General features: G+C 35.6%; 1 protein-coding gene across 1 annotated transcript; it reads right to left on the reverse strand.

Annotated features, from left to right (window-relative positions):
• Positions 1-14,860: 14,860 nt before the first annotated feature.
• LOC141719333 (uncharacterized) lies at positions 14,861-16,222 on the reverse strand. Its single transcript, XM_074521705.1, has 3 exons — positions 16,210-16,222; positions 15,617-15,777; positions 14,861-15,427 (listed from the first exon to the last, which is right to left on the reverse strand). The coding sequence occupies exons 1-3, from the start codon at positions 16,220-16,222 to the stop codon at positions 14,861-14,863; spliced, it is 741 nt and encodes a 246-aa protein (XP_074377806.1).
• Positions 16,223-22,151: the final 5,929 nt, after the last annotated feature.

Raw genomic sequence — 22,151 nt, forward strand, 5'->3', positions numbered from 1 at the left:
TTATGCTGCTGTTGTGTAAATAACGAATAAATAAATAATAAAATAATAAATAAACCGGCCCTGTAGTTTCTTCCTTCTCCGCCTCAACTCGATTCCTCCCTTTCTCTTATGGTGCTATTAGCATCTGCTCTTTCGTTCTCTTATTTATTCTTCTCTCCCCACTTCCTTTCTCTCCCGTTTATCTATCCTTTCCCTGTATTGTTCTCAGTTCCGGTGGTTGATCGCCGCCGCCCTGTTACCGCCCTGTTGCCGCCGTTTAGTTTTACGGCAAGGTGACTGTTGTGTGGTTCATTTTTAATATGCATATACATATGTGTAAATCGTATGTATATGTGTATACTTGATTGTCTGTTGCATGCTTGTTGTGCTTCCCTATTTTGTTGCTTGGACTTCTTGTTTTCCGGTTGCCGCCGGCTTCGTCCGGCGAGGCGACCGCGCGTATATAATCATTTGTTATGCGCATGTACTGTTGCCCCTGTTGCGCGTGTATTGTGTTCCTGTTGCCTTATTTGATTACCTCTGAGTTGAATTTTTATTTTACAGTAAATAATTGAGTAACATCCGTGATAAATAATAATAATTTTGTGCGAAAAATTAATAATTAATCGATGAAATTAGCGAAGGAGGTCCGATGTATCGGGAACCCGCAAATTTTATTGCCGTCGGTGATGAGCTTCGGCGAGTCGACGATGGGCGGTGATGAATTAATTCTGAGTCCTATAATTGTAAAACAATATTTAATATTTGAGTCGTACTATTATTTTCGAATTGTAAATAATCGGATATAATTGTTAAGGTCGGAATTGGAAATGCGAATAATAGTAATAATTAAGTAGTTGAATCGGTGATTGGGATTTGTGACGTGGATTTCGTTTATGGTATCGATTGAATTAATTGTTGGGTTGTTTGTTGTTGAATTGATGTTGATTGATGTTTCGACGGGTAGTCCGATAAACAAAGGAGACGCTGCCCGATTTCTGGGAAATCAACTATGGAAATGCGGGATCGTATCCGGTAATTATTGGGACGTCGAGTGAATATATATAATTATACTTTATACGAACTTGATTGTATGTTGTGGTGAATATTCTGTCCAAAACTCAGTAACCCTAATTTCGTAAAATGACAAGTATATGTATTTTCTGAAAACGAACACTGAACCGATTTCGAGAACGTGAACCCTAATTGTTGTTTGCATTATTATGATATGAATGATTACGAGTCGGAATATGCTATCGTATGGGTAGGTGGTTAGCGAGGATATGTCAAGCATAACTGGGTGTCTAACATAGGGTATTTTGACCCTGTAGGTTCTAGTCGGGAAATCGAAAGTGGACGTTGGACTAAGGTTAGTCTAATGGTCAGTCGAAAAGCTCAGTAAGGTTCTAATCAAAGAAATTAAGTGTTGAGGTCAAATCCAGGGTGATTTAGTGGATAGACAATAAAGCCCGAGCGGCAGAGTTGATCAATAATAGTTGTAAAGCCCTGTAAGGCAAGTACTTCTAAATTTTTCTCGAGATATATTGCAAATATTTCTAAATTCTCTTGTGACAAATTGTTAATATTCAAATAGCACTGTTCTATATTGTGAGTACTTGGAATTATACAGCCTTGAAACCAGATCACATCATTTGAACTTTGAGCCGTAAGCCTTATTCTTTGTAAACCATCCTTTGTTGATCCTCAGATACCAAATCACACAAATATGTACTACTCCCCAAAGGTATAACTACCAAACACCAAACACTAGAACAAAATTGTTTGAAAACACAGAAACTTTTATACTCCACCCATTCTTTATAACATCAAAGAACTATACCTTGAAAAATCATTATTTGTCTAATACCTGATCCTTTTATAGACTGAAAACCGTTTCTTATACATACCCTTGTGAGATCCATGAGTTTCCTTACGTTTTTATTCAAGTGTTTAATCATCATTGAATATGATCTTGTTTTATCGCATTATATTGTTTATCATATTGAACTGCTTTAGAATTGGATAGTTTTTTTTATATATATGGACCAGATTCGTGGTCAGACCATATCAATGGTCAGGTTAGGCCAATGTATGCCTTGGATCCAGTAATTAGAGCAGTGATGTGTGCTTTGCTCGGGGTTAGTGTGTGACTGATCAGCAGCCTAACCTCGGTTTTAAAACTTAAAATGAATATCCAATTCTAATGATTGTTTAGAAATAAACTTGATTCCTCTGAATCATCTCGTTTGATCATTGATTAACCTCAATTATTTTCGTTGTGACTTGCTGAGCTAATTAGCTCACCCTGGAGATTCTTTTAATATATTTTTACAGTTAAAAAGGATATGGATGATAACAAAGTTCCTCAGTCCAAAGTGCGGGCTAGGGTTCCAGTTGAGTTGGATTGAGCTAGCGGGAGCTTCACACGGTAGTGAGATAGTAAGATTGTAAGAATAATTTCATTATCAGTTGTAAATTAAATTAGTTGGGATTTGGTACATTGTAATAAAAGTTAAGGTTGTAGCTTGTTTTCATACTTTAACCTGTTGCGATCCGTGGTTATGTATAGCAGGGTCATTACAAATAGTATTTCATATACAGGTTTATATGTTGTGTATATGTTGTGGACTCCAAACTTCTGACCCGGGTTTGGAGGGCGCCACATTACTTATATTCAAAATCAATTTGATTGTATTAAACACTGTATTCAACCCCCTTCTACAGTGTTGTGTGACCTAACAATTGGTATCAGAGCTTATCTGTTAACATACATACAGTAAAGATCCAAACAATCATGTCTGAAGAAGCATAAAATCCAACCAAGCCCACCAAAACTGAAGAAACTAAAAACACTCAAATCCATAGTCGATATGAGACTATTGGGGTTCCCATACTGAGACCCTCTGAGTATCCCATATGAAAAGTGAAGATGGCTATGTTTCTGGAAGCTTCAGATACAGAATACTATGACAGAATTAATGAAGGACCGCATAAGCCAACCAAGCTCTCTGTTGTAGTTGCAGATCAGCCAGCAAAGACCATACCAAAGGAGAAAAGTGAGTATACAGCTGAAGATATCTCATCCATTTCCAAGGATGCAAAGGTAAGGCATTTGCTGTATAGTGCCATTGATAATGTCATGTCAAACAGGGTAATTCATTGCAAGACTGTAAAGGAGATATGGGATGCTTTGGAGACAAGATGCCAGGGAACTGATGCAATCAAGAAGATTAGCAGGATTATATTCACTCAAGAGTATGAGCACTTTGACTCAAAAGGTGATGAGTCATTAACTGACTTATATGACAGGTTTGTCAAACTCTTGAATGATCTGTCACTGGTGGACAAGGAATATGATCTTGAAGATTCAAATCTAAAATTCCTTTTAGCTCTTCCTGAAAGTTGGGATTTGAAGTCTACTACTATAAGAGACAACTTTGCTCTTGATGAAACTACTCTTGATGAAATTTATGGTATGCTCAAGACTTATGAACTTGAGATGGATCAAAGGAGCAAGAAGCATGGGAGAAAGTCAAGGACAGTTGCTCTTAAAGCTGAGGAGGAATCCCCCAAAGTGGTTGTCTCAAAGAAAGGCAAAGGAAAGGCTCTCATCATAAAGTCTGATCCAGAATCATCAAGTTCTGATGATGATGATTCAGAAACTGAAAGTTTACCTGAAATAGATGCTGATAAATAGATGATGAAATTGCGTGCTCTTATGGTGAAGGGTATCACAAAGATAGCCTACAGGAAATTCAGAAGGGGAAAGAAGTTTTCCAATAAAGGTGGAAGTAATGATAAGAAATGGTTCAGAAAGTATGAAGGCAAAAGTGCAAAGTCTGACAGAGGAGACAACTCAAATGTCAAATGCTACAATTGTGGTGAAAGAGGCCACATATCTCCTGACTGCAAGAAAGAAAAGAGTGACAAAGGCAAGGCACTTATCACAAAGAAGAAAAGCTGGACAGACTCTTCAGATTCTGAAGATGAGGTGAATTATGCTTTAATGGCAAATGCTAATGGCAGCCCTGAAACTGCAGAATTGAAAGTACCTCAAATAATTTATGCTTTTCATATTGATGATATTACTAAGTTGAGATTATATCTTAAAACCATGTTTATTAGCTACAGAGATCAAACTTTATCATGTGAAATATTAACTTCTGAAAATCTTGCTTATAAGAAAAGGAATGACTATTTAGAAAAGGAGTTAGTTATGTTCCATCAAACTCAGAAAGAAAGAGATGATGCTAACTCCTTTTAGTTATGTTCCATCAAACTCAGAAAGAAAAGGAGTTAGTTATGTTAGAGATGAAGTGCTAAAATTGAATCAATCTCTAAAAACTGAGTTAGAAAAAGAAAAAGAGATTATCAGGACTTCGACTAACTTTGGCAGAATAACTCAGAATTTATTAAGTAGTGGAAACTGGAAAGAGGGCTTAGGTTATGGAGATGATAAAAGTGAAAAAGGAACTGATCAAATTGAGCCAATTATTGTTAAACAAACTGCTAAGCCAAAGGTAAATCCTGTTAAGTTTGTAGCTAAAACTGTAAAGTCTGATTCTGAAAAGATGAAAGAGTCCGTGACAGAAGTTAAGGAGAAGTCAACTTCTGACAAATTAGAATAAGATAAACCAGCTGAAGTCAACATAGGCTTAATGACAAAGAAGTAGCTTAAGCATCAGCTGAAAGAAATAAGGAATGTCAACAAGGTAAAGGCAGCTAGGAAAAATTGGAATGGAAAGGAAGGTGTGAATAAAAGCAATAATTATATGCCTGTTCCTAATGCTCCTAGAAAGAAATGTTATAATTGTGGAAACTCTAACCATCTTGCTTCTTTTTGCAGGAAGAATAAGAATATAAATTCTTTACCTTCTAAGTCAGGAGTTAAGAGTCAGTCTGTTAGATTTAAGCCACAAAATCCTTGTTTTCATTATGGTAGTTTATGGCATTCCATTTATACTTGTAAGGAATATTATAGTTTGTACTATGATTATTATCAAATAAAACCTTCTGTAAAGAAAGTTACTTTAATTCCTTCTAGTGTAAAGTCTGATGCAAAGTCTTATATAAGTTTTGATAAACAGCATGTTAGCATAAACTCTGATATTAAATCCGCTGCAAATGCTAACAAACTTAAAAAGACCAAAGGATCCAAGCAAGTCTGGGTCCTTAAAACTAACCATTGGTGGTCTTTCTGATTGTAGGGCAACAGGAAAAATATCCTAGTACTAGATAGTGGATGTTCAGGACATATGACTGGAAATAAAGCCCTGCTCTCAGACTTTGTGGAGAAAGCTGGCCCAGGAGTTTCTTATGGAGATGAAAACATGGGAAAAACTCTGGGATATGGCAATCTTAATCTTGGGAATGTCATCATTGAATTAGTAGCTCTTGTCTCAGGACTTAAACACAATCTGCTGAGTGTGAGTCAAATCTGTGATAGAGGTTATCAATGGGATTTCTTTGAAGAACACTGTGAAGTTGTAAGCAATTCTACAGGCAAAGTGGTTCTGTAAGGTTACAGGCATGGTAACATTTATGAAGCCAGACTTTCAACAAGTTCTGATGGTTCTGCAATCTGTCTGTTGAGTAGAGCATCAATTGAAGAAAGTTGGAATTAGCACAAAAGACTCTCTCATTTAATCTTCAACAACATAAATGAGCTTGTAAAGAAAGATCTTGTGAGAGGTCTGCCAAAATCAGTATTTGCTCCTGATGGCCTTTGTGATTCTTGTCAAAAGGAAAAACAAAGAAAATCTTCTTTCAAGAGCAAAACTGAGTCATCAATTCTTGAGCCTTATCACCTACTGCATGTTGATCTATTTGGTCCAGTCAATGTCATGTCTATTGCAAAGAAGAAATATGCTATGGTTATAGTGGATGAGTTCACAAGGTACACTTGGGTGTACTTCTTGCACAAGAAGAATGAAACTGCATCTACTCTAACTGATCATGTCAGACAGCTGGATAAGTTGGTCAAAGATTCTGTTAAAATTATAAGAATTGATAATGGCACTGAGTTCAAGAATTCAATCATGGAAGAGTTCTGCAAAGAGCATGGAATCAAACAGGAATTTTCTGCACCTGGAACTCCACAACAAAATGGAGTTGTAGAAAGAAAGAACATGACTCTCATTAAAGCTGCACGAACTATGCTTGATGAAGCAAAGCTGCCAACCTACTTTAGGGCTGAAGCAGTGCAGACTGCTTGTTTTACACAAAATGCAACACTCATAAACAAGCATGGAAAAATACCATATGAGATGGTGAAGAAAAAGAAGTGAAATCTGAAATACTTTCATGTATTTGGATGTAAGTGTTTTGTTCTTAAGACTCATCCTGAACAACTGTCAAAATTTGACCTAAAAGCTGATGAAGGAATTTTTGTTGGATTTAAATTTTCCATAAAAGCCTTCAGAGTCTACAATTTAAGAACAACGGTTGTCATGGAATCTATCAATGTATCTTTTGATGATAAGAAGATTACTGGACTTGAAGATTTCAATGATCACGATCAGCTGAGATTTGAAAATGAAGACTTAAATTCTGATTCCGTAAATTCTGACAACTTATACTTTGATCCTGTAAGTACTGATGTCATTGAATCTGTGGTAACAACTCCAAAGGAAAATGCACCTGTCCAGGGAGAGCAAGCTGAAGAACCTACCACATCTCAAGACTCTCAAGAAGCATCAGAACCTATCACTGGCTCTTCAAGTTCTGATTCATCTAGTTCTGATGAGCCAAATTCTGATAATTCTGGAAACTCTGATACTTCAAATCCTGAAGGATCCAAGTCAAATTCTGAAGTCTCAGAGAGCATAACTATAGGGGGAGCATCAGAAAATGCTGATGGAGATAGTATGGATCATGGGGGAGGATCCAGTTCTAAAAGTCAACTTCAATCTGCAAGGAAGTGGACCAAATCACATACACCTGACTTAATTATTGGATATCCTGAAGCAGGTGTCAGAACTAGAACTGCAACATCAAATGAATGTCTCTATCATTCTTTTCTATCTCAGACTGAACCAAAGAAAGTGGAAGAAGCTCTTCAAGATGCTGATTGGGTGCAAGCAATGCAGGAAGAGTTAAATGAATTTGAAAGAAATAAAGTCTGGACCCTAGTGCCAAGACCAAAGAACAGATCCATTGTTGGCATAAAATGGGTGTTCAGAAACAAAACTGACAGTGATGGCATAATTACAAGAATAAAGCAAGGCTGATTGCTAAGGGTTACTCTCAACAAGAGGGTATTGATTATGATGAAACATTTGCACCAGTTGCTAGATTAGAAGCCATAAGAATCTTTTTGGCTTATGCTGCTCACAAAAAGTTTAAATTCTTTCAAATGGATGTGAAAAGTGCTTTTCTTAATGGAGAATTGGAAGAAGAGGTGCATGTTGAACAACCTCCAGGCTTTGTAGATTCAAAATTTCCAAATCATGTCTACAGGCTTGACAAAGAACTTTATGGCCTTAAGCAAGCTCCTAGAGCATGGTATGAGACTTTAGCTCAATTCCTTCTGAAAAGTGGATTTCACAGAGGTACAATTGATAAAACACTGTTCTATCTCAACCATGGAAGGGACTTACTTTTGGTACAGATATATGTTGATGATATCATATTTGGCTCTACAAATGCCAAACTCTGTGAGAGGTTTGCAAAGCTAATGCAGTCAAGATATCAAATGAGTATGATGGGAGAACTTAGTTATTTTCTGGGCCTTCAAGTCAAGCAGAATGAAGAAGGTACTTTTATCTGCCAATCCAAGTACACCAGAAATTTACTGAAGAAATTTAGAATGTAAGATTGTTCAACTGCATCCACTTCCATGGCCACTGTAACTAAGTTAGATAAAGATACTGGTTCATCAGTAGATATTACTAACTACAGAGGTATGATTGGCTCTTTACTCTATTTAACTGCAAGTAGACCTGATATCATGTATGCTACCCGTCGTTGTGCAAGATTTCTGGCTAATCCAAGAGAACCTCACTTAATGGCTATGAAAAGAATTTTCAATACCTTAAGGATACAACTGATCTAGGATTGTGGTATCCTAGAGAATCAGATTTTAAGCTAATAGGTTACTCAGATGCAGATTTTGCAGGATGCAAAATAAACTGGAAAAGCACTAGTGGAAGTTGCCAATTTCTTGGAGACAGATTGGTTTCTTGGTTTAGAAAGAAACAGAAGTCAATTTCCACATCAACTGCAGAAGCAGAATATATTGCTGCAGGAAGTTATTGTGCACAGATTCTTTGGATGAAGAATCAATTACTGGATTATGGGTTAGAATTTTCTAAAATGCCTATTTACTGTGATAATCAAAGTGTTATTGCTATGACAGGTAATTCAGTTCAACACTCAATGACAAAGCACATCAGCATTATGTACCAATTCATAAGGGAACATGTGATGGAAGGTACGGTAGAATTGCATTTTGTTCCAACAGATCAACAACTAGCAGGTATCTTCACAAAACCACTATGTGAAGCTACTTTTACAAGATTGGTAAATGAACTTGGAATGGTTTCAGGTTCTTTCTCTAAATCTGCTTAGTTTTTGTTCTCATGCATCATACTTTATGATCAGTGTTTACAGATTATATTATCTTCATGTAATCTTTACTTAAGTTGAAAATTCATTAAATGCTGATTGTTATCTGATGTTGATCTATATACTCTGAAAGTGTTTTGAATGTTCTGTGACTATTCAATCCAATGAGGATAACTGTGTTAGATGCTGACCTAGTAGTCTTTAACATACTAGAAATCCCATGTTTGAATGAGTTATTTATGTGGAAACTCATTAACACAAGCAAATTCTGATACTGAGCTTAGTCAAGTTTACTTTGTGTATCTTATTACCAAGTCACAAACTAGATTCTTGCTTCTTATCTGTCAGATTCTGATGTCAGTAAATCTTAAGGATGAACTAAATGCTGATAAGCCTCACTTATCAAAAGAAAAGAAAAGAAAAGAAGATAACATAAAAGTCAGGTACTCCTTTGATATCTAGAGTAAATAATGTGGAAGGGAAGACCCAAGTGCATTGTTGGTATTAAGTAATATGCATTAGAAAAGCAAATAAATTTTTCTTGGTGACTTTTCACATTCTCTGATTACTAGAGAAATACTCTGATAATAGCATAAATTCTGATAAGTAGTCGTGACTCACTTACACTGAGAAGCCACTGTAAAAAGGAATTTCAAAAGATGCATAAAATGAGCACAAACAGTTGAGGTGGACTCTTGCATAAATTTGTTCTATAGTAGACTTCATGATTGATGACATATTTTAAGCACTTTTCTTAGTTATGCCTTATTTCTAAGATGTACTGAAGTTTATCAGACTTTAATCTTTATCTGATATTCTGCTGAATGCACACACTTTCACTCCATATGAATGATGAAAATTATTGTGGTGATTAAGTTGTTTTTGACAAACAGTTAAGTGTCATTTGCATAAAATTCTAAGGACAAGTTCTGATGGAAGTGCTGATGATTAAACTCTGAAGAAAACAAGTCAGTACTTGTATGAAGAATCACAGAAAAAGATATTCACTTTTTGAGTACAGAAGCCATATTCTGATGATTGTTAAAATCTTATATAAGTTAAAGTTCTGATATTAAATCCTGATGGAATCCTTGATGCTTACGTGACATTATTCATTACTTGACTTATTTATGGTAAAAAACTGAAATAGTCATATTTAATCAGAATATTTAGGTGAGATAAAAATAGTCATAATCATTAAGGGTTAGTGGTAAATGTTTAAGTCCTGAAAAACTGCATGTGCACGGTAATTATTGCTTATTTCCCGTGCCCATTAACTCATGCTTTAACTTTTTACTGATTGTTCACATGTTGCTAGGTGTAATTTGTCTGTCATGCTTCAAATATTAACCGTTATCACATGGGCTGTGTAAATAAGAGAGTTAAAAGATTTTCTAATCTTTTACCTATTTTTTTATTCTCTCATCCCTCTTATTTTCTCTCACCCACTAATATTCTCTGAAGCAGTTTTTCTTACAGACATTTTCACAAACACCTTTCGAGCAATATATTTTCTCACTTAATTTCTTACAGAGATGGTACCAAAAGACTTGATTTTCAACGGCGCTAAGTTTGTTCCTAACAATTACTCGTCTATTCTTAGTAAGTCAGAAGCTCCATCGGAACTTCACTTTATTCAGGATTTCCTTGCTAATTCTGATATTGGGTATGCTTTGACCCAACCTGAAGTAATCTCTGGAACCCAAGTGCTGGAGTTTTGGAGAAGTGGAATCTATGATGATGGTGGTGCTCAAGGGTCCCCAAGTATTATCTTTACAACAAGGGAGGATGGGCATGTTGTGACTTTGCCTACAGTTTGCTAAGCACTGCAGTTGCCTGAGAACTGTGCTTATACAACTATTGAGGAGCCAGTTCTTCAAAATATGATGGCCAGTCTGGGGTATGAAAAGACATTGGCAAAGCTGGGTCAATTGAAGAGATCCAACATAAGGAGGGAATACAGTTTCTTCTTTGACTGCATTATAAAGGCCTTTGCCAATAAATGTTCTAATTTCGATGCAATCCCCATACTCAGTCAACAAATCGGGTATGCTCTCATTAATCAAACTGATTTTGATTATGCAAGTGTTGTTTTAGACTTTATTGGGGATAGGATGACAGAAGATATGAATACTGTCTATTTTGCTAGATTCTATCAACTTATCTATAGTGTTTGTTGTTCTGATAAGCCCCAATTAGCTAGTGAATCAATTTCACCATTTAGACTAGCTAAAAGAGCTTTTAATGACTTATTATCTACTGATAATAAAAAGGCTATGTTACGACCCCTCCAAATTCCTTTATTTGTCAAACAAGCCTTAATAACCTATGATCCAGTTACATACACTGTACTATATCCTGATGTCCAACCATCTGAACCTCAACCATCAGCACCTACTACCACTACCCAAACACCTCAAAATTCTCAACCACAACCAAAATCTACCATCAGGATATCTTTCAAACCATCAACTCAATCATCTCAACCTGAATCATCAGCACATACCATCAGATCTTCGTCTTCCAGGCCAAAGAGGACAAAGTCTGTTCCTCAAACTCCAAAAAGAGAAAGAAGATGATTCTCAGAGATGAATCTGATTGTGATGAAGAGGACACAATTGAAGCACAGGTTCATGCATCAGAACCTGTGATAGTTGAAGCTGCGAATGTTACTTCTCAGAAAGAAACAACAGCTCAAAGTTCTGATACTTTGAAAAGAAAGAAATCTGTAAGTTCTGTTGCTGCTGAAGCAACTCTTTCATTGGCAAGGAGATTGAAGAAAATGAAGGCTAGGAGGTATTTGGCTAAGGCTCCATCAGAAGATACTGAAGAAGCTGAGGATGGGGATCAGGAATCTCTGATCTTACAAGAACCAATTATCATTGAAGCCCTTCCAGCTCAAGCCAAAGACACTGCTAATGATGCAGTGGTTACCCCTCCTGTCTCTCCTATTAAAGCTATAGATGATGCTAAAGAATAAACTGAAAACTCTGAGATAGATATTCACAATTTGAATATACCAACTATTCTTTATCTGGAAGCTCCATCCACAGCAGCTCAGCAATCTCCAACTCATTCTCCAATTTTAAATGCTGAGATACTATCTACATGAACCACACTAGCTCTGGAGATAAATTCTGATGCACATAATTTAGATAATGTTATTCCTGAATCTCCAGTAGCATCACACACTCTTGTGCTGTCAGAACATAATGAGTCTTCCTCAAGTTCTGAAGACAGTGTTTCTATTGAGACTCCAGTTCCCATACTAGGCAAGGAAGCATTGGTGAAGAAATTTGTTGAAAAGGAAGCACCTATTCCTTGGGAGGATACTCACAGAGGTGCGGAGTGGACCAAGAAGTGGAATGACACTGATTTCATTACAAGCTCTAACGTTCTGACAGAGCATATTGCTAAAGCTGATGAGTTGCTCACAAATGTTGATTTAAAGACACAACTCAAGATCACTGCTCTATCTACCAAACATCTTCAAGGTCTACATTCTTCTACTCATGAAAAGGTTGATACACTAAAGGAACATGCTGATAAGCTAGATCTGCAGCTTAAGCTTGACAAGAATAGATATATCAGACCTACTTTTGAGAAAGTTGAAGCCATTGAGAAGATTCAAGAGAAGCAACAGGCCCAAATTGATGAGGTCCTGACTAACCAAGTTTCTCAGAAAGCTCAATTGGATGAAATCCAATCTTCAGTTGAACTTCTTTTCTCTCTCTTACTTCCTGATGATGCCAAAAAGGGGGAGAAGGTAGTTATGTCCAAATGCTCACCTACTCAACTACTGAAGAAGAAGGATGATAAAGGTGATGACCAGGCAAACTCTGATAAGAGCAAAGGTCAAGGAAAAGTTCAAGGAAAATCTTCTACAAAGAACAAGTCAAGTTCTGATGCTGTGAATGCTAAAAGTCTGAAGTCAAGTTCTGATAAACAAAGTCTGATGTCAAGTTCTGATATTCTAATTCATTCAGGATCTAAAGACTCTCAGAAGTTTTTACAAACTCTGAAGCTAAAGGGGAAGCAGACTATTGTATATTACAAAGATCCTAAAATCCAGACACTTGATGCGGAGATAGCTAGAAGATTATTTCTGAAACAAAATCCAGGAATGGATTTGGAAACTCTCAAGGAGGAAGAAGCTATATTTGCAGCTGAGAAGACAAATCTTAAGTCTAAAGCTTCTGATGCAAAGAAACCTCCAAGGCCTAAGGAAAAAGGCATTGTGATCAGAGAAAAATCAAATTCTGAGACTTAAAAGTCCAAGACTAGATCACAAACTGAGATTGATCCTAAGTCAAAAGGAAAAGAAAAGGTTGGTGAACCTTTAAAGATTGAGAAAAAGATATGTTCTTCCGTTCCAGTCTATCAAACTACAATGCATGATGATGATTTGATAGAAGATGAAACTATTCAAATTCTAAAGAGAACAAATATAATTGAAGAAACTAAAATAACCTCCGACACTGCTCAAGTTGTTCAGATTGAAGAACAACATGTTACAGAAGAAACAACATATTCTGATTAAGTTGATTTGAAAAAGATGACAATTGCTGATAAGAAGAAGCTGTTATGGAAAGAAAGCTACTTCAGTTGAACCAAAATCCAATCTCATGATTAATCGACTCGCAACATTTGGGTTAAGAGCTAAGTAAGCTAGAGATAGAGCTGGATTAGGTTCTGATGAAGAGAAGATACAAACAGGAGTAGAAGTTACTCTAAGAGATCCTTTCATGTTGACAGACAAACCATATGAACAAATCAAACAAAAGCACCTTGACAAAGTGCTGTCTGCTCAAATTGTGATAGATGCTCATGATAAGGATAATCTAAAGGAGATATTGATCTTATTTCTCAATGATGGACTAACTTACAGACTAGCTAATACTGATGTGCTGAAGAAGTCTGTCAGAGAGCTTCAACATATTCACTATCTTCTGGAAGTAAAATATGATGTTACAAGAAGATGGTCATAATACATTTTGAAGGCTATAAGAGATCTATTTAGAATCTTTGGTACAAATACTTCTCAGTATATACAATTGATTACTGAAGGTGATGGAAGAGAAATTCCTATGCTGAAGAACTCTGCTAAAGTGGAAGTTATTCTGAAAGGAAGAATCTTATGTTATAATGAAAACTCTTCACATCCTAGAGTTATCAGACTTGGTGATGGACTTGAAAGAACATCAATTAAAGCTCTCAGAACAGCCATTTATCAAATAGGTGATAGTAAAGATGAAGAACTGATGCAGGTCAAAGCATAGTTAGTTGAAGTTCTGAGAAAAGCTGAAGATAAGCTGGTAAAAGATTTTGTTAAGAATCATTATGGATTCAGATTGATCCAGTGATGTTGGTAAAGCTACAAGGATTGTAAGTTGTAGTTAATAGTCTTGTTAAACTCTTATTGCATTTGAACTTAAATGTTTTTGACATCATCAAATCTATTAACTTGTATATTTTTGCATAATTTACAAGTTGGGGGAGATTGTTAGATATATTTGAGATGTCATGTCTAATATGTTTCATGTTTAGTTTTCAGATCTTAACAAACATGAAATATTAGTACTTAGTGGAATCAGTACTTATTGGAAGTCAAGACTTAAGGATATCAGAACTTAGGTTATCAGAAGATAAATATCAGAAGATAGATATCAGAACTTAAGTACGGGAGGACTTACAGTTAAGGAAGGAAGCTGATTTACAGGAAAGAAGATCGAGACTAATACAAAAGAAGATATGCATGGAAAGAGTTAGAGGACTAAAAGAATTGTATAAGATATCTGATTGATATATTTTAGGAGACAGAATTATATTCCATATCAATTAGAAGTTATCTTGTAACTGTGTACTATATAAACACAAACATAGGTTTACACTATATGTGTTATCATTATCGAGAAGATCATACATTGTAACCTAGCAGCTCTCGTGATATTTGTTCATCACTGAGAGAGAACAGTTCCATTGTAACAGAGTTTATTATATTGAATATATTTGTTTACTGTTACTTGTGTTCGAAATTAATTTGATTGTATTAAACACTGTATTCAACCCCCCTTCTACAGTGTTGTGTGACCTAACATTCAACATAGTTTTCAAGTTGATTCTCAAGTGCCAAAAGATTTATTTCTTCAAATTCAAGACGATAAAATCTAGAAAATTGGACTAATCTTTGTCTGTCAAAAGCTATGAATGAATCTCGTGGGTCAAGACATGATATACATGTAAGTAGTTCGATATTCATATTATCAAAATGTTCATCCATCTCTCCAAGTTAAAAATCAACTACGGCAACAAGTAATTATGTTTTGTAATGATGATGATTTGTAACCTTGTGAATGTTACGCTTTGATCTTCCACGAGGGACATAAGTCTCATTCATATTTAGAATATGAATCTCATTCTTTTCACAAAATCTACTTACATCTACTAACAAATTATCCCAACCATTTTCTCTTAGCTCTTGTAGCCTTCTTTTAGCCACTTTAACCAAACCCATAGCATTTGGAAGGTCTTGATCCTTTCTTTGCAATGCTTGTGATAGATCATTAGTAATTGCAAAGACCTTTTTCATAAAATAGAGCAAGAATGCAAATTCAAACTCACACATAACTTCTATAAGGCGACTTATTTCACCTTTGTGGATTACAAATGATGGCAAATTTTTCATTTCTTCAAGCACTTCAAGTGTAGGAGAAAAAAGAGAAATCACACTAATAATAGTATTATAGTGTGAACTCCAACGTGTTTCTCCCGGATGTTTTAAAGTAACTTCTTGATTCATGCCTCTTCCGGTTTCCAAAGTGCCTTGAGAAATTCCTTCAACTACTTTCTCAATTTGTTTCACTCGAAGCAATTTTGTTGCTTTCTTGATTCATATTGCTTAAGAATCAAGAAAGCTTTAGCAATTTATTTCACTCGATGGATGTTCACCAATATGCTTCTTTAGCCTATCTCTCTTTTTCCAATTTTGAAAACCCTCGCCAACAAATGAATCATGATTAAATCTATGGTCACCTAGTTCGATATTAAAAAGGTAACAACATAGGCAAAAGACCGCATCTTTGCTTTCACTATACTCCAACCAATCATAAAATGCTCCATACCAATCTGGATTAAACTTGCGAGGCTTTCCCGAAAATAAAGTAACAGGATAGTTTGTGAGTCTCAGTTGACAAGGGCCTTTACTCAAATAAGCTCTCCGAATTCTATCACGCTCTGCAAAATTAAAACCGATTACGGACATAGAAAGTCGTAATCCAGGATCTGCTATTATTTCATCAGAATCAACATCATTATTCACAATTGGAATATCTTCTTCAATCACTTCTATTGGTGAATGGGTAGGATTCTGATTTTGATGAGTTTCTTGAGCATTACTAGACTGAGTTTCCACTCGTGGTCATTTTGTTCTTATTACAAATTTATCCATGCCTAATACATAATTAAATTAATTAGTAATTTGATAATTTAGTTTATCCAGAAATTAGGTTTTATAAAGGTGCATAAATGGAGAGTAAGAGCAACAATCAAATCAACAATTTAACAACCCAGTACTATAAAAACAAAGAAGTAACCATTCCGCATATTAATTCAAATACCCATGTCAAATTACAAGAAATTGAAGAAAAAAATTAAAAATATACATACCTCTTTTGTTCATGATTAAATGAAGATTAAGCCAAAAAGTAATGGATGAACGATAATTAAGCCTCACAAGAAGTGGAGAAGATTCAACCGTGGTACTGGTCTGGATGATGAATTCTCTTCTCGCAAATTCAGCTGTGTTTTGTTTTCTTCTTTTTTGTCCGAGAGCTTTTACAATTATAAAGAAAGAAAAAAACCCCTCTGGACTATACTATTATCACATATGTATGTATATTATAAATACTATAGATATTAAAAATTATAAAGTCTAGTGGGGTCAAGTGCCCCCACATGCCCTACTATGCCTCCGCCACTGTTTTGAAGTATCGTTCTTGGATATAAATCCATATGGTTTTAAATTCATAATTACATTGTGATTCCCGTAATCCTCGATGGTTCGTAAATACGGTCATTTTTCAAATTTCATTTTTTTTGAAAACTAATAGCGTTTATATACACTTATTCGGTACGTATAATCATGTTATCAACTCCGAAACTCAATTTCTCCTGCTAAACATAGTGTGGGATAAAAAGTTTTCCCTGTCTGTCAGGGTTACTATTCATTAAACATTTTTACAAAGTCTAAAAAATTCGAGTTATTACAACCAGTGTTATTCAAGACTCCCATTTTCCTATAAGCGTCTACCGTAGCGCAGCGAAGCTAGGCTACATTACCACGACTTTTTAACAATTTTTTACATTTTGAATACTTCAATAAAATGTCACATTCAAAATAATAAGTAAATATTTTAATTTCATTAATCTCAATAATATCTAACTACTATTTTTTATAATTTATTTTTATAAAATAATAAAATTATAAATGTTATAATCACTCCGTGTATCGCACAAGTTATAGGCTATTATGCAAAATTACCAAAATAGTTTTACAAAATGAGTTCTTTTTTTCTATTAGTTACTCTCTCCTTTTTTAAATAATAGCCTTTTAACTTTTTGATACACGTCTGTACCAAAAAGTTAAGATACTATTAGTTTAAAAAAGCGTGTTCTTGGGCCACCGTAGAAACATAGACAGGGTCAACGACCGAACAAACAATGAAACTTTACGATAGCTTTTTCGTACACATTCCCTTGCATCACATACACAAGTGCTCTCTGAACCGTGCAATAAAGTCACCCATAACACGGCTCTCCCACTTGAGTTATCTTAGCCCCAAGCCATGCTATTCAATAATTTTTTAAAAATATGAACTGCCTAAATCACGAGTCTTATATATTGTGTTACGATCACCTCATATTGATAAAAAGTCCAGAGAATAATTTGAAATGGAAATAAATATAGAGAGAAAAATAGGGCATAATGTATCATATATATATGAATTATCTACATATCAAATCGAGTGAATAGTCTTGCATGAATGCAAAGGTATTTCTCTTGTTCATGTGACAAGGTAGGAAAATATCATTTATGTGTATTTTGTTATCTTTTACGGTCTGTGTTAGTTAAGGCAACATCGTCGACAAGTTTAGAAGAACTTTATGGAAGATTGGCATTGGACGAGGGAGATGAAGAGAGGGTAATTGTTCCAGAAGGGGAGGTCAAGAAAAACCAGAAAACTTATGTATTGGTGGGGAGGTTTTTAACAGAAAAAACATCAATTTTAATGTTATGAAAAACGTGCTTGCTTCGCTATGGCTTCCGAAGAAGGAGTGAAAATACATGATTTGGGGACATCTATATTCATTCGTATTTTATCATATCTTCGATTTGCAGAAAGTATTGGATGGAGGGCCATGGACATTCGAACAAAACTTACCAGTGTACCACAAATTGGAGGATAGTGAGGATCCACATCTAGTTATGTTCAATAAGAGCGACATCTGGATACATGTATATGATCTTCCAAAAGGGCTTTTGTTAGTATTGGTAACATTGTGCGAAGTTATGTTAAATCTTATCCAGCAAATTTGAATGACGCTTGGAGAATGTATGTTCGTATAAGGGTAACAATGGATGTGGATAAGCCGATAAAATGAATGACGAAAGTTAAAAGAGAGGGAGGTGAATGGAGTTTGGTAAACTTCAAATATGAACGATTAAGTATGTTTTGCTTTGTTTGTGGTTTGATGGGACATTCAGAGTGGGACTACAATCTGGTGTATGATAACCCGGACTAGGAGATAACGAGAGCATACAGAGTTTGGTTACGAGCACCAACGAGAAATTCAAATACTAAGAACCTGGGTGCTAAATGGTTAAGAAATGGAAACGATGGAGGTAAGGCTTGGGAAAAGAAAGGTAAAGAACACAGTCAGGGAAACACCATGGATGGAAGAGGGATGGTGGCAACGCGATTTATGGAGATTGATGGAAAGTAAGCCGAAATTGGTGGAGATGTTGGGGGCTGGGTTAAGGATTGTGTCAAAATTTCAGGAGAGGGAAACTGATGTTAATAATTTTTCAAATCACAAGGAGGGATACATAGAGGGAGGGAATTATGAAAGTAGCACTGCAGTATTTGATGCACAAAGAAAGAGAATGGAAAATGAAATAATTACAGAGGAAAATTCAGGGATTATAGGGGATGGGCCCAACCTAACATATGGGCCAAAAAATGGACTAGAGACGGGACCTGTGAACCAGACCCGCCTAATAAAATGAGTTGTTTAGCTTGGAACTGTCGTGGGCTGGGTCAACCACGCACAGTTCGATTCCTAAAAGAAATCACACAACAATTTAAGCCCAATTTTATTTTTCTTTCTTAAAGTTTAACTACGAAGAAAAAGGTTGAGGCGGTTTATAAGGAACTGAACTATACAAAATGTGTCGTGGTGGATGCGATAGGTCATAGGGGAGGATTAATACTAATATGGAAGAACGAATGGGGATGTGTAGTCAAGGAAAGTACACAAAATTATTCTGATTTCGAGGTGGAGAATGAACAAGTAGGTCGTTGGAGATATATGGGGTTCCATGGACATCCAGAAAGAGGGAAGCGATATGATTTACGGAATTTGATCCGGATTTTAGCATCCAAATCAAACTTGTCGTGGTGTATAATTCGAGATTTTAACGACTTGCTTTTTGCGGAAGAGAAGAGAAGGGGTCGAGATCATCCGAGATGGTGTTTGAATGGTTTTAGTGAAGCAATTAAAGACAGTAATTTACGAGACCTCGGGTTTATTGGGTAAAACATTACGTGGGAGAAATCATGAGGTAATCAAAGATGGATACCAGAACGGCTCGATCGTGGTTTCGCTACCCCAGGTTAGTGCGATATGTTCTCAGAAGCAGAGTTAAAAGTGATCGAGGTGGCAACTTCAAACCATTTACCACTTCTATTACAGCTTAATAAAAAAGTTTATGTGGAAAAAAGAGGCGATTCAGGTTCAAAAATGTTTGGATAAAAGAACATGATTGTTTTAACTTGGTTAAAAATAGTTGGGAGTCTAATGTAGGGAAGGATATATTAGAGAAAATGAATCTTATTTTCCTTAAACTCGATGAATGGGGAGGGAGGCAGAACATGGAGTTTAAAAGGAAATTATTGGAGTATCGGACTCAACTAAGAAAACTTAGAGGCCGTAGAGATGCAACTGGGGTTCAAGCTTATAATGCGGTTCGGTAGTAATACTTGAACCTTTTGGAAAAAAGGAATTAAATGGGAAACATTGGGCTAAGATCTTCTGGCTACAAAACGGAGATCAGAACAAAAAGTTCTTTCATAGGTTTGCAACAACTCGAAAAAGAAATAATGACTTTCATCGGATAAAAAACCAAGCAGGAGAATGGCAGGAGACAGAGGAGGAGATCCAAAGTGTTTTGACAAGATATTTTGAGGAGCTATTTAAATCGACTTGTAGTAATGGCACGTTGACAGATAAAGAATTGGTAAACCTGTATTTTCCATGCATCCGGAAGAAGCATCTGGTAGAGATAAATTAAATCCATCATTCTTTCAGACTTATCGGGGCATTGTAGTTAGGGATGTGGTGGAATTTTATAAGAAGTTTATGAGTACAGGTGCACTATCGGGAGGGATTAATCAAACAATTATTTATTTAATTCCAAAAGTTAAGAATCCGCAAGTTATGGCTGAACTTTGCCCGATCTCACTATGCAATGTACTAATTTAGATCTTATCAAAAGTATTAGCCAATCGCTTGAAGATGTGTCTGGGAAATTTGATTTCGAAGAAGTAGAGCGCCTTTATTGAAGGACGCCTTCTAATTGATAATGCATTTATCGCTTTTGAGATTAATCATTATATGAAGAGGTTGTCTCAGGGAAAAAATGGTATAACGGGATTCAAGATCGATATTTCGAAAGCATATGACAGGTTGGAGTGGGATTTTATTCGAAATTTGATGGTAAAGTTTAGGTTTTCAGAAGTATAGATTGAAATAATTATGGAATTAATCACACTGGTGACCTATAATTTTTGTCATAAAGAGAAGGTATTTGGAGAGGTCAGACCATACAGAGGGGTGCGACAAGGGGACACGATATCCCCTTATATATAATGTGTGCGGAGGGGCTTAGCGCCATTATTCGTGTAACGTCCCCAAATCCGGGGTCAGAAATCTGGGTCGTCACGCAATCCTTCAATCATGTGTAACCTGCATTAACTCAATAATCCAATAATTTCATATCACAGTCCCCCAATCTCACACACTCACAAGTTATAGCCTTAGAAACGATGTACAACAAGTATCATCTGTTATTAAAACTCAAATGTACTTTACAGGATCTCCAACAATTAATCATAACCTCTACATGAAGTTACAATAATTACGACTGATATATTATACCTACCTGATACTTTGGCCCACCTGAGACAAAGCTGCCAGGGATTCTCCCCATGCCTGAAAGTGATTAAGTCCCACACCGGCATACTGGTTATCTGTTGTGTTGTGATATTTAAAAGAAAGCAAGAGTGAGCAATAATGGTCAGCCATAATAATGTACAGTATGAAAAGACTGTATGAGAAATTCAAGTATAATTCCATATATGATAAATATATTTATTCAAAAATAGTTTTCCTCGGTGATACACACCTTCTTTTAAAAACAATTCTTTTGTGGACTTATTATCCTGCGAATACCTTAATGGTAAACCCAACACCTAGGCTCGGGTTACGGTATTGCATCATAATTCCAATTGGAAGAATAGGACATTCACTGGAGCCACCGCATACGATGATCAGTCGTACTACGGAAATAGTAACCTTTTCTACATGTAGATGGACGACTTCCTTACTCTCGGTTGTCACCCTAGCCGCATTCGGGCTTTATATGCTGCCCCATTCCACCCAGGTATGTTTTTCATACTTCGTATGTCCCTCAGTACACATGGTACCTTCTCATACGGAAAATTAATATGGCAGTCTCCCTAGTCCACGAAGTACTGGATCTCTACCCCTCCTTTGTCCTTTTAAGAATCCTATCATATACTTGGAATCATCGAACTATATTGAAGTTCCCCAAGCGTTTTGCTTGTTGATAGACACAACTCATTTCATATATATATATATATATACTTCCGACAGTTTTCGGAGGAAGTACTAAGGATGTGAGTTAACCGTTGTCAATAGATAAATAAATAAGGGGGAGAGTTTCCTTTGAAACTATATTCAAAATATTTAAAATAAGTCGAGATAATACTCTCTGACGATCTAAAATTATTCGAATGATTTTCTGAAAATCAGAAAGTATTTTAAATCAGGTTTTATGATTTTTAAATCATATTAAATTATTTAATAAATAATTAATAATTAAATAATAATTATTAAATAATTAGACCTCAAATGATTATATTTTTAAAGAATATTTGAAATAATATTTCCCAACTAGTTTATGTTTAAAAAATTAAAGTAATCTTTAATAATATACTTAATCAGGTTTGAAATAAATAATCGTTGGAGAATACTTCTCTTATATTGAATGAATAACTTGAAATAATATTTGTTGCTCAAGTAATTAA

The sequence above is a fragment of the Apium graveolens genome, chromosome 4, assembly GCF_009905375.1.
Source record: "Apium graveolens cultivar Ventura chromosome 4, ASM990537v1, whole genome shotgun sequence".
Lineage (NCBI taxonomy): Eukaryota > Viridiplantae > Streptophyta > Magnoliopsida > Apiales > Apiaceae > Apium > Apium graveolens.

What these genes read in the sequence shown, in the direction of transcription:
- LOC141719333 (XM_074521705.1), bottom strand. An exon ending in ATAGTGAAAGCAAAGATGCG is followed by an intron (nt 15,428 to 15,616) that starts GTCTTTTGCCTA and finishes ATATGAATCAAG; the next exon opens with AAAGCAACAAAATTGCTTCG.